This window comes from Kryptolebias marmoratus, linkage group LG1, assembly GCF_001649575.2.
Source record: "Kryptolebias marmoratus isolate JLee-2015 linkage group LG1, ASM164957v2, whole genome shotgun sequence".
NCBI lineage: Eukaryota > Metazoa > Chordata > Actinopteri > Cyprinodontiformes > Rivulidae > Kryptolebias > Kryptolebias marmoratus.
Window position 1 is genome coordinate 33,657,688 of NC_051430.1, and position 13,595 is coordinate 33,671,282.

The following is a 13,595-nucleotide window of genomic DNA, read 5'->3' on the forward strand; positions in this document are numbered from 1 at the left end:
GACGTCATCGATTTAGTTGTTTAACATTCGGTTCTTCCCTCGACTACTCTTGAAAAACATTTTTTTTGTCTGCCACCCGCTTAACTCCCGACATGTTCCGCCACATTGCTAATGCTACTCGTCAAATTGTTTCTTCTTCTTCTTCTTGATTTTTATTGGTGGTTGGTAAACAGCTGAAGGAATCAATACCGCCACCAACTGGTAAAGAGTGTCTGCTAAACTTTTCTCCTTCTTGCATTTAGCAGCAACTCGAGCACATTGCTGCCCCCTATATGTCAGGAGGACAAATAACACCTTTTCTGTTCAAATTGCCAACCCGCCACAGTGGCGTGTGTTGATCAAATTCACTTCAAATATTTACACGCATTTGGCCGGTGGCGGGGGCTAATTTCCACAGCGGTCTGCCACAGCTGGCCCCGCCTCCTACTACGTCACCAACCAAGGAGGTAGCACCCCCCCCACTCAGTCACCCCGCTTTGGGATTTTGACACAAAAAAACTAAAAATGTTCATTAACGTTTGAAATCAGAGAAATGGGCTACTGGAGTGTTTTATGTTTAACTTTTTTTTAAAAAAAAACTCTTTATTTTTTATATTATATTACTTTTCAGTTTTAGGATTAGGCTTAACATAGGACTGCTGTCTGTTTTAATTTAAAGGTTTACAGGTGAGTTTTGAGTGAGGTTTTGAATGTGGATGAATACTCAGTAGTTAGGAATTTCACTGATTTGAAGCAGTCTTGTTGAAGGCTCTCGGAGCCATTGTGAATAAATTAGCAGATTATTATTGATCATCAGTGTGGTTTTTAGACCTTGGCAGCTGAGGCTGTAGCCCTGGATGATTTCCATCACAAGGAGAGCTCTGTGCAGATGCCAAAATACAGCTCTTATGCTCTAAAATTATGGAAACTAAAATGAGAAGGGTTAAAGATGCCTATGACAGCTCTGCAGGTATTTTGACAAAAAAAATGTTGAATTATTTTGATTATGTTCAAAATTCATGCAACAAAACTGCAAGCCTTTGCAACTCATGCTCTGGCCACATCTGACCTTAGAAAACATAAAAATTAGTTTAATGGCTTTAACTCAGGTTGTTTTACAAATAAAGACATGGACAGCCTAAGGTTTGTGCCTTTGTGTTAAATTAAGAAAAACTCACAAATGTAACGGAAATAATTTGAAACTGTCAAAAGTTTAAAAAACAAAGAAATTCTTAAACTCAGCTAATTAAAATCTATCATTGCTTTTAAATATTGGCTCAACAGAATTATTAAAAAAAACAACAACTAATAAACCTGAGTTTGAATAAATAAATAAAAAAAGATGGTTGAGATGGTAGAGTGTTCACCCTGAAACTGGGACATTGTGGCTTCAATCCCCGGTCAGGTCATACCAAAGACCCATTGCCACCCCTGTTTGACCCTCAGCATTAAGGGTTGGAATTGGGGGGTTAAATCACCAAATGGTTCCCGCTCACCGCTCCCTCAGGGGATGGGTCAAATGCAAAGAACAGATTTCACATAATCAGTGGTACTTTAACTTTTACTTCTTGAACTGTCTGAAAATTGTGAAGCTCCTAAAATTAAAGGCTGAAAAGTAGTCACTGTTCTGTTTGGTATCATGGTGTGTACCACTCTGAACAGGAAGCTTCTGATAGGTTTATTGTTAATTAAAATCACACCCATGGATGTAATTTAAGGCACACCTGAAACACTTCCTTGTGTAACATCATGGGAAAGTTGACAGAAATCAGCCAAGATACCAAGAAGAGAACTGTGGACTTACACAAGTCTGGTTAATCCTTGGGTTTCCAGATGCTTGAAGGTGCCTCGTTCATCTGTACAGATTATTATTTCCCCAAACTCCTAGTGTTAGTCCTTTTTTCATTTTGTTGTCCTAATTGTTTGTTGTTGATTCCAATTTTCCATTTAGATTATTTCTGTAATAAAATCTTAAAAGACAGTTTGGTTTTCAGTGTAGATATTATGGTGAAGGTTTCTTTGTGATGAACAATTTCATCCTTCAGTCGTTGAAGAATCTGATAAATGGTAAGTTTTATCTCAAGATTGAAACGCCAACCCAAAACACCCAAGAACGGCTAAGAACAAAACTTTTGGACTATTCTGAAGTGGCCTTCTGAGCCCTGATTGAAATCCTGGAAGTCCTGGGATTCATTCCCAGCACGCACTTTGAGCTTGATATCGCACGTAATATTATTTTCAAGGTTTGACCAAAACACCTACAACTCACTCTTCAACATAAGGTGACCTTAGTCTAAAACTCTGGCATGAAAGGTGGTGGGCGATATGTAATCCTTTAAGGAATTCTAGGCCTTTGGTCATTTAAGCTGGCAGGTAATGTCTAAATATTTACCCAAGGAAAACTACCAAAAAAAAGAGACCGTAAATAAACGCAATGTACTGTAGAACAGGGACAGATTTTATCCTTCCATCTGCAGCAGGTTTTGAAGAGCTGTTGTAAAACATCATACAGGTTATTTTGTTTGTATTTTTGTCTCAACCTGGTGACTTTCTTTGATAGATTATGTGCAAATGCAAGGTGAATCTATGCTTTTTTGTTTCTGTTCATGTTCACAATGAACTAAACAATTAACATTAGTGTTTAGTTCAGGATGTCCCGAAGTATTTTTCTTTTCTGTGTTCTCATCAGTAATTGTAACTGCCCAATATGTGAAGCTTTTTCTCCTCTTGCAGAGCCATGAATCAGCCGGGACAGCAGCTGCTCCCCACATAGAGGTCTTTCCACCTCTCCTCCCGTTTACTTCAGCCCAGAGGATGCTGGGAATGTGTCGTGGGCGCAGGAAGTTCCTGGCGGCCTCCCTCGCCTTGCTCTTCATCCCCGCACTCACCTGGCTTTACCTGTCAGTTGGAAGTATTCAAGGTGAGAAACCTGGATATTTTAAAACTGTAACTGCTGTAATGTGATTAAACTTGTGTGTGTGTGTGTACAGTCCCTAGGCAGGGTTCTTCAATTTTTCATATTTCATTATTTCTGTTTTTCTTTCTGAATTCTATGTTTTATACTGTAACCACATTTTTCACATAAAAGCTGTCTCTGTAAAACACAGAGGTGGCAGCATCATGGTGCGGGGTGTTTTGCTGCAAGAGGGACTGGTGCACTTCACAAAATAGTTGATATAATATCAAGATATCAGCCATAAAGTTGAAGCTTAGGCACAAGTGGGTCTCCTAAATGAACAGCGTCCCCAAACATACTGCCAAATTACTTACAAGGTGGTGTAAGGACAACAAAGTTGAGTTTTGAGTGGCCATCGCAAAGACCTGATCTCAATCTCATAGAAAATTTGTAGGCAGAGCTGAAAAGGCAACAAACCTGGATCAGTTCCACGAGTTCTGTAAGGCATAATGGAGCAGAATTCCCAGAAATTGTTGTGAGAAGCTTGTGGAAGGATACGTAAAACGTTTGACCCAAGTCAGAAAGTTTAAAGGCAATGCTATCTACGGTCTACCATTCGATTCGAAAATTTAAATTTTTAAATTTTGATTCCTAGTTTTGATACTTGGAAGAAAAAGCTGCAGAACAACAACAAAGAAAAATCCACAAAAAGTGTGTGCGCAACCATAGACGGTGTGTGGCGCATCCTGGTCACATGACCGATTTAAATCACCCGAACGGGAAAGATGCGCCCTCTCTGAGACTCCATTTCAATTTGTGTCAAAAGTACAGTCTTCACGAGTTTTAAATCGTGGTAATAGGCCAAGGAAAACCAGAGTTATGATAAATAATTCACGCCACATCTTTTTTCTGACATCATCATCTTATTTGAAGCGTGTTAGAGTGAGAGGCAGCGGGAGAAAACACCCCCCGTCCCCCATCCCATCTCAGCACCAATCCCCCGGTGTGCTACTCTGTTCACCATAGAGTCCAAGGGAAAGCTGTTGATGTGACAATTTAAAGAGTGCCACGGAAAGGTTACAGCATCTATTGTCTTAAAAGAATCAAAGTCGAGAATTGTTAGAAACCGGAATCGAAGTGAGATTTCGGAATCGGAACCAAAATAGTTCAAATTCAAACGATAAGAAAATGTATGTAAACTTGTGAAAAATTTTGGCCGTAAAAAAATTAAAAATAAATTTGGAAATCCTAGCTGACCTAAAAAAGGAAAGGTTTAGTCTCATTTAATGTCAGATGGTGAGGGAAAAAATGTTGTCTTTTTCTACAGTGGATGTAAACAAATGGGTTTAACTTGACAAAAGTAATATTAAGAAAAAGAAAACTTAAAAAACAACCAATGCCTCAAAAGTTGTGCAACAAATTATTTGTTTAAGGGTACAGTCTTTTTTTAAAGCCAGTTTCATTTTTCTTTTCTTTTATTTTTTACTGTTGAACCACAATTCAAAAGCAATGTCTGGTTTTCATTTGTCACTGTTAATATTTTCCTTTCTTTAGTACTATTGTCTTGATTTAAGTGATTTTAGCTACAAAAGGATACAAACTGATTTGCCTGTATTTCTAATATTCATCCATTCATTTTCTTTACCCCCTTCTTCTTTGCGGGTCGCGTGGAGCTGGTGAGGGGCGATGGATACCCTGGACAGGTTCTAATATAAAATTTGGAAATTAATTTCCCCATCTTCTTTGGGAGATCCAAGTCTAAATAGTTCATTGGGTGTTCATAACTCAAACTACCCTCCCCCCTCCTGCCAGCTACTGTATACAACTGAAAGATGGTTTGGTGTTGGAGCGTGGAAGATGAAAAATGACGCCCTGTCTCTGTTGTCCTGGTTTTGGGCCTTTAAACTATAAAACTGGTGTGATGGCAAACTTTTGTGGTTTTGACTCCATGACCTTTTAACATAGGCCAATGTCTCAGCTTCGTCTCATCCATGCTTCATGTTAAACTCTGACTTTTTAGAGAAAAGTTGCAGAAAGAAATGTTCTTGCAGACAAAGTCACCCTTCCCTATCGTCTTTCCCCTGGAGGTGAAGTATTAATGAATTACTGAGGCCTGTCCAAAGTTGATTACTTCCTTCAGACAATAAAGACTTGGAGCCATTTTAATGACTTTGACTCTTAGGATTGAAGTGCTGCAGTAATGCCATTATTAATTATGATAAATTGACAATTTAGACTTTGGGCTAGGGTGGCTGGGGAGGTCAACACAGTCACTGCAGCCTGTCTATGTGAATACACTCTCATAATGCAATCATCACCAAGGTCTCAGTTGTCATTTTTGGACTTGACATGAAGTTCCTGGCAGCAGATGGTAGTTGCTGGAAGTGTTAGAAGTCGTGAACGGATTTGGCTGCAGGGAGCATGGGCTGAAGGTGAGGTCTGAATGTGGGAAACAGCAGCGATGTGCCTCTATTGGCCCTGAGTCTCACCCTCACACTTTTAAATTCTCTCCTCATCCCTCCCTTCCATGCAGAGCTCTGTAGGCAACACAGGTCTGGAAAATTAAAGGCCTAGAATTCCTTGAAGGAATGCTTGTTGCCCGCCACTTTCTATGTCAGAGTTTTAGACTAATGTCATCTTAGGATGCTGCTTTTTATTTTATTTTATTTTTTTGCTGTTGATCATGAGTGTTGGGAATAGTAAACTAATTAAATCATTATTATATAGCATAAACTAATGACCTTGTTTAAGATGCCTCATATACCTCCCTCCACCCCCACCCCATTTTGACCACTGGTTGTAGCTGTTTGTCAAACCTTGAAAAAAATATTATGTGCAATCTTATGCAATATGGCAAGTTGCCACACTCAGAGTATGTACTGTAGCCACTACATATCAAATTTTAGCTCAATATCTGTAAAATTGACCAAGTTATAATCATTTTTGTTTTGGCTATGCAGTGTTTCATGAGATAGTTCAGATTTGACAGAAAATAGGGTGGTGGGTATCAGTCTCAGCTACTATCACACCAAAGTTTAGGTCAGTATCTGTAAAATTGTCTGAGTTTTAGCAATTTTTTTAAAGGTCAGTTGGATGTGGTGGCCATCTTGAATGGGGTTAATCAGTTAAAGATTTGTAGCCAGTCATTACTTTTTGCAAGTTCCATTCAAATGTATTCAGTGATACATGAGATATTTTGGTAACAGACAGTCACAAACAGACACTAACACGAGAATACCATCACTGAATGCCTAACTTGGCGGCAGGCAATGGAAAACCCACACAGATCAAAGTTTGAAGTAAAAAAGAACAAGGTATCTGTCAGAAGGAGAACTTGAATAGCATGAACCATAACTATTTTAATAGGCACGTTAAGACTTTAGTTATCAGACATCCATATGCTACATCAGTTGGGGTCTATGTCAACTCACTGCAGTGTAAGGATAATTCATTGCACTTCTATATCTACATGATGACTTACTTCACAAGGGATCCCCAAATGGTCAATAGCAGTCCAAATCTGGAAGCCAAATGAAGTCCGGTCTGGACCCAGATTAGTTATTAAATTTACTTGTACACTTTTCCACATACCTACACTAATTCAGTTTTAGCGGTGCACCTTTTAGAAACATAACGGTTCGTCTTCCTTCTCTCTGCAGAGAGAAGTCAACCCGTAAAGCAGAGAGGTAAGAGGCTGAGAAAATCAGCACAGTTGTCACTAAGACAAAAGATGAGGAGAAATTTGAGGCTTTTATCAAGACTTGACAGCTTTGATACTATAAGTTAATTCTTCCTGTGGAGCGTTTCATACATAAATCCCTTTAATTAAAGAAAGGAAAAACGCCACAATCATCACTGAAATGACTTGAAACCGACAAGGAAAAAAACAAATCATTAAAAATCAACCATTGCTTGGTAATTTTGGTTGAGCATAATTATTTTCAAAAACAAACAAGGAAAATTGACAAAAATGATGATACCATCTATTTTCTTTTTCCAACTTTTTTCCATTCCGGGACACGGGGCAGCTGGTGCGAAAGGCAGGGGACACCCAGGACAGGTCACAAGTCCATCACAGGGCCACACAGAGACAAATGGGTTCTACACCCATTCACACTCTCACACCTAGAGACAATTTAGAGTTACGAATTAACTTGAGGTATGTTTTTGGAGAGAAGAAACCAGGGTATCCAGAGAAAACTCATGCATGGGGAGACATGCAAACTCCACACACAAGGGCCGGGAGGTGAACCAGCGACCTTCTGGCTGTGAGACAACAGTACTAGCCGCTGCTTTGCTGTTCCACCAAAGATGGTACCATTAACTTAATATTTTGTTGCAAAACCTCTTGAGGCAATCAAGTGTTTTCTGTAACTCCCTCTGAGACCTCTGCATCTGTCAGCTGGTATTTTGGCCCACATTTTGAGAACAAACTGCTCCAGCTGTCTCAGGTTTGAAGGGTTCCTTCTCCAGATGTTTCAGCTCCTTCCACAGATCAGGAACAGGATTTAGATTGGGGCTCAGGAGGCTACTTCAGAATGGTCCAATGTCCAACACGAAAATTTGAAGGCAGACCAGAGGCAGAATGGTCGTCTTTCAGTTTAACGATTGGTTGTGGGAGAAAGTGTAAAGCTTATTGCAGAACTTAGAGACCAAAGTTGGCCCATTGAATTTACAGACATTTGATATTGTGAAGAAATAGTTCATCTTGAATACAGCTTCTAGGGTCTTATTTGACTTTATAAAATGGTAAAGTGTGGAAGAAAATATTGTTTAAGTATGACTCCTCAAGAGGCAAATAGCTTTATTGACTGAAAGCTCCAGCAGATGATTTATATACATTCCCTTTGTGGATATGACAGATTTTTGCCCAGAGCAAAACAAATTTCTGCCTTTCTTTCAATAATTGGGACTTTTGAGGTTGTGTAATATATCATTCTTGAAAAGGTTCAAGCTAACTGAATTTCAGATCTATGCTTGGGTCTGTAGGCAACATTTCAGAATCTTACAATACTTACCCGAAACTGAAAATAGCTACAATATTATGCTCATCCTATGCATCATTTAATCTTTCTGTGCTAAGATTTATGCAAAAACACTGCTCAACCATTCTCAGATTACTAACTTACTAACATTAGAGTTAAAGACCTAGTAATTCTTAAAGGAATAAATATGACCCACCACCTTTTATGCCAGTGTTATACTGTCTTATGATGAAAAGGGATGGAGATGTAACCATTTTGGTCAAATAAATGATATGTGTGTTCTGACACGACATTGCAAGAATATGTGTTGAGGATGACTTTCAGCTACTATCATGCAAAATTTATATTTGTAAAATTTACTAAGCCATATCCATTGTTGTGTTTGCTAAAGTTTATTAGCTCTGGTGGCATCTTGAATTGGGTTTTCTGAGTTTGATTATAAATCCAATCAGTGATTCATGAGAGATTTCAGAACTCAGAGACACACACTTACACGTTTGTATATCTATCCTTAAAAAGGACATTGTAATGACTACCACTCATTTTTGTAGCCTTACCCTAACCCGAAAACTATTCATTACCGTTACTTGCCTAACACTAACCCTAACCTAAACTCCATTCAAACCTTAGCCCTAAACCAAACCATCCATTTTTGTTATTGGCTTTCCCATGCAGGATTGCAGGAGAGCAAATACCTATCTCCAGCAGTCATGTGAGAGGTGAGGTACACCTAGGACAGGGGTAGGCAACCCTGGTCCTGGAGAGCCACTATCCTGCATGTTTTACTTGTTTCTCTGCTCCAACACACCTGATTTGAATCAGTGTGTCATTAACAGGCTTCTGCAGAACATGAAGAGGTGATTTAACCTCTGAATCAGGTGTGTTGGAGCAGAGAAACAAGCAAAACATGCAGGATAGTGGCCCTGAGGACCAGGGTTGCCTACCCCTGACCTAGGACAAGTGGCAAAGACCATCACAGGGCCACTGAGACAAATTAGACCAACAATCACTCACACTCTCACTCACACCTACTGACAATTAAGAGTTACCAATTAATCTAACATGATTGCACCCACGCATGCACAGGAAGAACAGGCAAACAGCACAGAAAGGCCCCAGGGGGGAGGTGGACCTGCAACGTTTGTGCTGCGAGATGACAGCGCACTGGTTAGCCCAACCACTGGTGGTTAGTAGTTAAAGGTGAAATGCAATATAATTAATGAGGTTTCATGTTTTTTGCTCAATTAGACACTTCCATAAAATGCTGATGTAGTTTATCAGTCGCCAGAACATGGTAAATCCAAAAAAAGGTTAAAAAACAAAATCAACTGGGTTTCTGTTCTGTAGCTGAAGACGTTTCGCTTCTCATCCAAGGAGCTTTATTAATTCAAAAAGCAGAATGTGTGGAGTTCAAGCTTTCAAAGCTGAGATGTTTTTAAAAAATAGTCGCATTCAGATTATGTTCACTCTCCTCACAATAGAGGCTCATTAGACTCTTTGTTTGTCTGACTCACAGACGGGCCACTCTGGTCACATGAATGAAGGTGTTGATCAGAGTGGAACGAAATAACTGGGGATCAGGCCTAATGCTCCATTGGAGGTTTTTGAAAGCTGAAATCTGAGACCTCCTTCTCTATTTAAAATTGGTTTGTCTTTTTTGACATAGATGGCTTCCTTCACCCCCACTCAAACCACCTGTCTTCTCGGTCCAAATTATGAACATTTTGGTCCTCAAAAGAGCATCCGTTATCCTTGAGGTGTAGGTGAACAGCTGAGTCTGGTCCAGAAGAGCTGCTCTTCTGTGTTGAGCCATGCGTCTGTGGAGAGGTTGTTTGGTCTCTCCAATATAAAGGTCTGAACATTCTTCGCTGCACTGAACTGCAGACACCACCTCTCAGTTTGGGTTGGGGGGTTTTGTCCTCAGAGTGGACCAGCCTCTGTCTCAGAGTCCTGTTGTGTTTGAAATGAACCTGGATGCTGTGTTTAAGGAAAATCCTTCCGAGTTTCTCAGACGCTCCAAAACATAAGGGATGACAGTGTTTTTTCGTCTGTTCTTCTCCTTGTTCTGTTCAGTGGCATGTTTTTTTAGATTTCCTTGCTGACTGGACAAAAGCTCAGTTAGGATATCCACATGTTTGGAGAGCTTTTTTGATTTTTTGGTTCCTTTTCCTTCCCTTCTGTCTTCAGCCCAATGCTGTAAAGTTCTGATGACAGAGAGTTTGTGTTCCAGTAGGTGGTGAGAGTCAAACAGAAGGTACTGATCTGTGTGAGTCGGTTTCCTGTAGACCTCAATGTTGAGACTGTCCTCTCTTTCCATGTGAACCAGACAGTCCCAAAAAGGAAACTTATTGTTATTGTTAGCATCTTCTCTGGTGAACCTGATGTTGTTGCCAACAGAGTTGATGTGGCTGGTGAACTCTTCAACTTCCTTAGCTTGGATTTTGACCCAGGTATCGTCCACACATCTGAACCAATGGCTTGGTGTAGCTCCCTCAAAGGAGTTCAGGGCTCTCTGCTCCACTTCCTCCATGTAGAGGTTAGCCACAATCGGAGACACTGGAGATCCCATGGCATAACCATGCTTCTGTCTGTAAAAACTTATTATACTTGAAATAAGTGGTGGAGTCCAGCAGGGTACCGATCTGGTCCAGGATGAAGTTGGTCCTGTTGTTTAAGTCATTGTCTTGTAGAAGTCATTTTAAAATGGTTTCCAATGCTGCTGATGTGGGTATTCACATGAAAAGAGAAGTGACATCAAAAGATAACAGGGTTTCTCCTGAAGCCTGCTTCAAATGTTGAACTTTGTTAGCAAAATCAACAGACTTCTCTATGTGTCATTACAGGTTTACTCCGGGTACAGACCCAGACCAAAAACATCCATGTTAGGTTAACTGGTAACTCTAAAATTGTCTCTATGTTTCCCTGTGATGGACTTGCAACCTGTCCAGGTTGTCCTCTGCCTCTCACACAGCGATTGCTGGAGATAGACACTCGTCCCCCACAACCCAAACTAGAGAAATGGGTAAAGAAAATGAATGGATGGATGGATTAATGGTTTTGTACAGTGCCTGAGGTGACTTGTTGTGATTTGGCACTATATAAATAAACTGAATCGAGTTGAATAAATGAATGTGACTGTAGCATCAGGCTGCAATTTAACATAACTAAATGAAGTGAAGTGGGTCCTAATAATCTCTGCACCTACTGTGTACAGAGGTAATATAGTATCGTAGCTTGTGATTATGGTCAGTGAGCAAGGTGAGGTTAAAATCTCTTAGCAGCTGTCATACAAAAACCCCCCATCCATCTAATTATCCAACAACATTCAAGGTCAGTGACCCATCAGGTTTTATTATCATACTGTGGTGAGACCCTGCATGAAACAGTATGAATTATATCATCACATCAATGCCAAGATTAGGCAGCTGACACATTCCATCTGTCCTGGCAAAAACAAAGGATTTCCATCAGTGCAGCTACTAAAAGGCTTATCTAAACTCACGATTTATTTGATTTATTGGATGGGAAGACACTTGTCTAAAATGACTTCTGCTCCAAGTATTAAGTTTTTACTTTTCTGTTGAACAAATGAGGAAAAACAAAACAAAACATTCAAATCAGATTAGAGAAGTTGGAACTAACCTCTTTTTAGTTCAACTCAAAGTTCTTCCCGGCGGACGTTTTCATTCTTTTATGCACATCTGCAAAGATCATTTTGAAACTGTATTTTGTTCAAAACCCATTGGTAAAATCTGAAATAAGCCTAACAATAGACAATTAAGTAGATGAGGATCCCAGAGCAGGAGCTGTTTAAAATGGCTGCCACAGCCAGCTGTCCTTGGAAAACAGAAAAATTGCTATAATTCAATTCAAGTTTGGTCAATTTACCAAATGATAATTTGTTAAATTGCTGAGCGACATTCACAACACTTCTCAGTTACATTTTGCGTGAGATATTTTGATTTTGAAATCCAGCTTTAACTGTTGGCAAAATATCTCATTAAATATCGCAAGCACAAAAATGGCTCTAATTAAGTGGATTTTACAGCTTTTGAGCTAAAATTTGATGTGGTAGTAGCTGTGAGTCAATGCAATGTTAATGCATGAGATTGGCGCAAAACGTTATTTTTCAAGGTTCAATCAAAATGGCTACAACTTCATCATTGTTGAACATAAGATATTCTTAGTCTAAAACTCTTCTGTGGGCAAAATACATTATTTTAATGGAAAAAAATCCTTTTATCATTCTAAATAGTAGCCTTATTTAAGATTATTAAATATATTGAAGGAAAACCAAAGATGCAGGGTCATTTTAAAGTGAGCTAGCTTCAGTTCTGACCCAATTACATTGCTGGAGTGTAAGATAAAGACGCTACGGTAGAAATTCTTGGTTCACTTGTCTTTTTTTAGGCCACTTCAAAGGTTGGGCCACATGTGGAGGTGTGACATTTCTACATCACCTCACTTGAATAAAACATGAATGTGTAGAATGCATCTGTGTTTTCTTTTCCTTCAAGAGGCCCGGTGTCTCTTCATTTTTCAACATGCATTAAGGAGTTTGGAAAATGTGGACAGGGAATCTGAGAAAACATACATCAGTATAATGAAAATCACTCCACGTGCTGACGCTTTTTCCTTTATCTTTTGTGTGCCAGTGATTAGACAAAATGGTAGCTGGCTGGTGTGCTTGTGTCAAGGTTTTTCAAACTGTCTGCCAGGTGAACAGACGCCCCAGCATGATGGATGTGTTGCTACCTCCCAGCAGATATCTGCCTCTGAGCAGGAGGCAGAAGATGAAACATTACGGCTAACACAAATAAAATCTGACATCCGTGAATGCTATTAGCTTTATAACATTCAACAAAAGCTACACGTGTTTGTATTATTTTCTAAGAGGTTGATTAAATGTATTAGAGCATGAAAGTGTGTGAAGATTTTAGAATATTTAGATCTTTGCTTAAATATGATTTAACCCGCCTTAATTTCTTGTCAAAAGTGACAAAAGAGTCAGTTCAAAGAAACAGTTTTTATTATTATTTATTATTATTATTATTATTTGAGCAGTGTGTAATTCATTATTTTTATGTAAGTATGTAAGATAAAACAAAAGTCCTTATAGTATTTGGTGTGACTAGGAATGATTTGAAGATCTTAATGACGGAAGACCACAAGAAACAGATTAGGATAGCCAGGGACCTTTCTGGGACCAGGGGTTGGGGGTTCGCTGGTGAGCACCTGGCGGTCGAGCCTTGGCTCCCATAGTGCTGTCGAGGGAAATGTGGTTCTGTTGGCACCTTCAATTTGGAGCGGTTCATAGACCCGTGTGAAGCAGCTGGACCATGGTTCTCAACCAGAAAAAGATGCAATCTGTTCAGGTCAGGGTGAGTCTTTGTCTCAAGTGGGGTAAATCAAATCCCCCCGGTCTTGTTCTTAAGTGATGGTAGGATGGAAGAGGTGGATTAATGGATTGGGGTCTTGTCCACAGTAATGAGGGCATTCCTCTGGTCTGCCTTGGTGAAGAAGAAGGTGAGTTGAAAGGCACAATTCTCGATTAACTGGTCTGTCTACATTTCAACCCTCACCTACAGGTGCTGGTCATAAAAGTAGAATATCATGAAAAAGTAGATTGATTTCAGTAATTCCATTTAAAAAGTGAAACTTGTATATTATATTCATACATTACATACAAACTCATATATTTCAAATGTTTATTTCATTTAATTTTGATGATTACA

General features: G+C 39.4%; 1 protein-coding gene across 3 annotated transcripts in view; it reads left to right on the forward strand.

The window, feature by feature from the left end:
- large1 (LARGE xylosyl- and glucuronyltransferase 1) overlaps window positions 1–13,595 on the forward strand; it is an 88,228-nt gene that overhangs the window by 16,699 nt on the left and 57,934 nt on the right. For all 3 annotated transcript variants that reach the window (XM_037977744.1, XM_017426374.3, XM_017426372.3), the window contains exon 2: window positions 2,713–2,899. In XM_037977744.1, coding sequence (XP_037833672.1) covers window positions 2,794–2,899 — 106 coding nt within the window. In that variant the 5' untranslated portion in view covers window positions 2,713–2,793. The remainder of the gene's footprint in view (window positions 1–2,712; window positions 2,900–13,595) is intronic.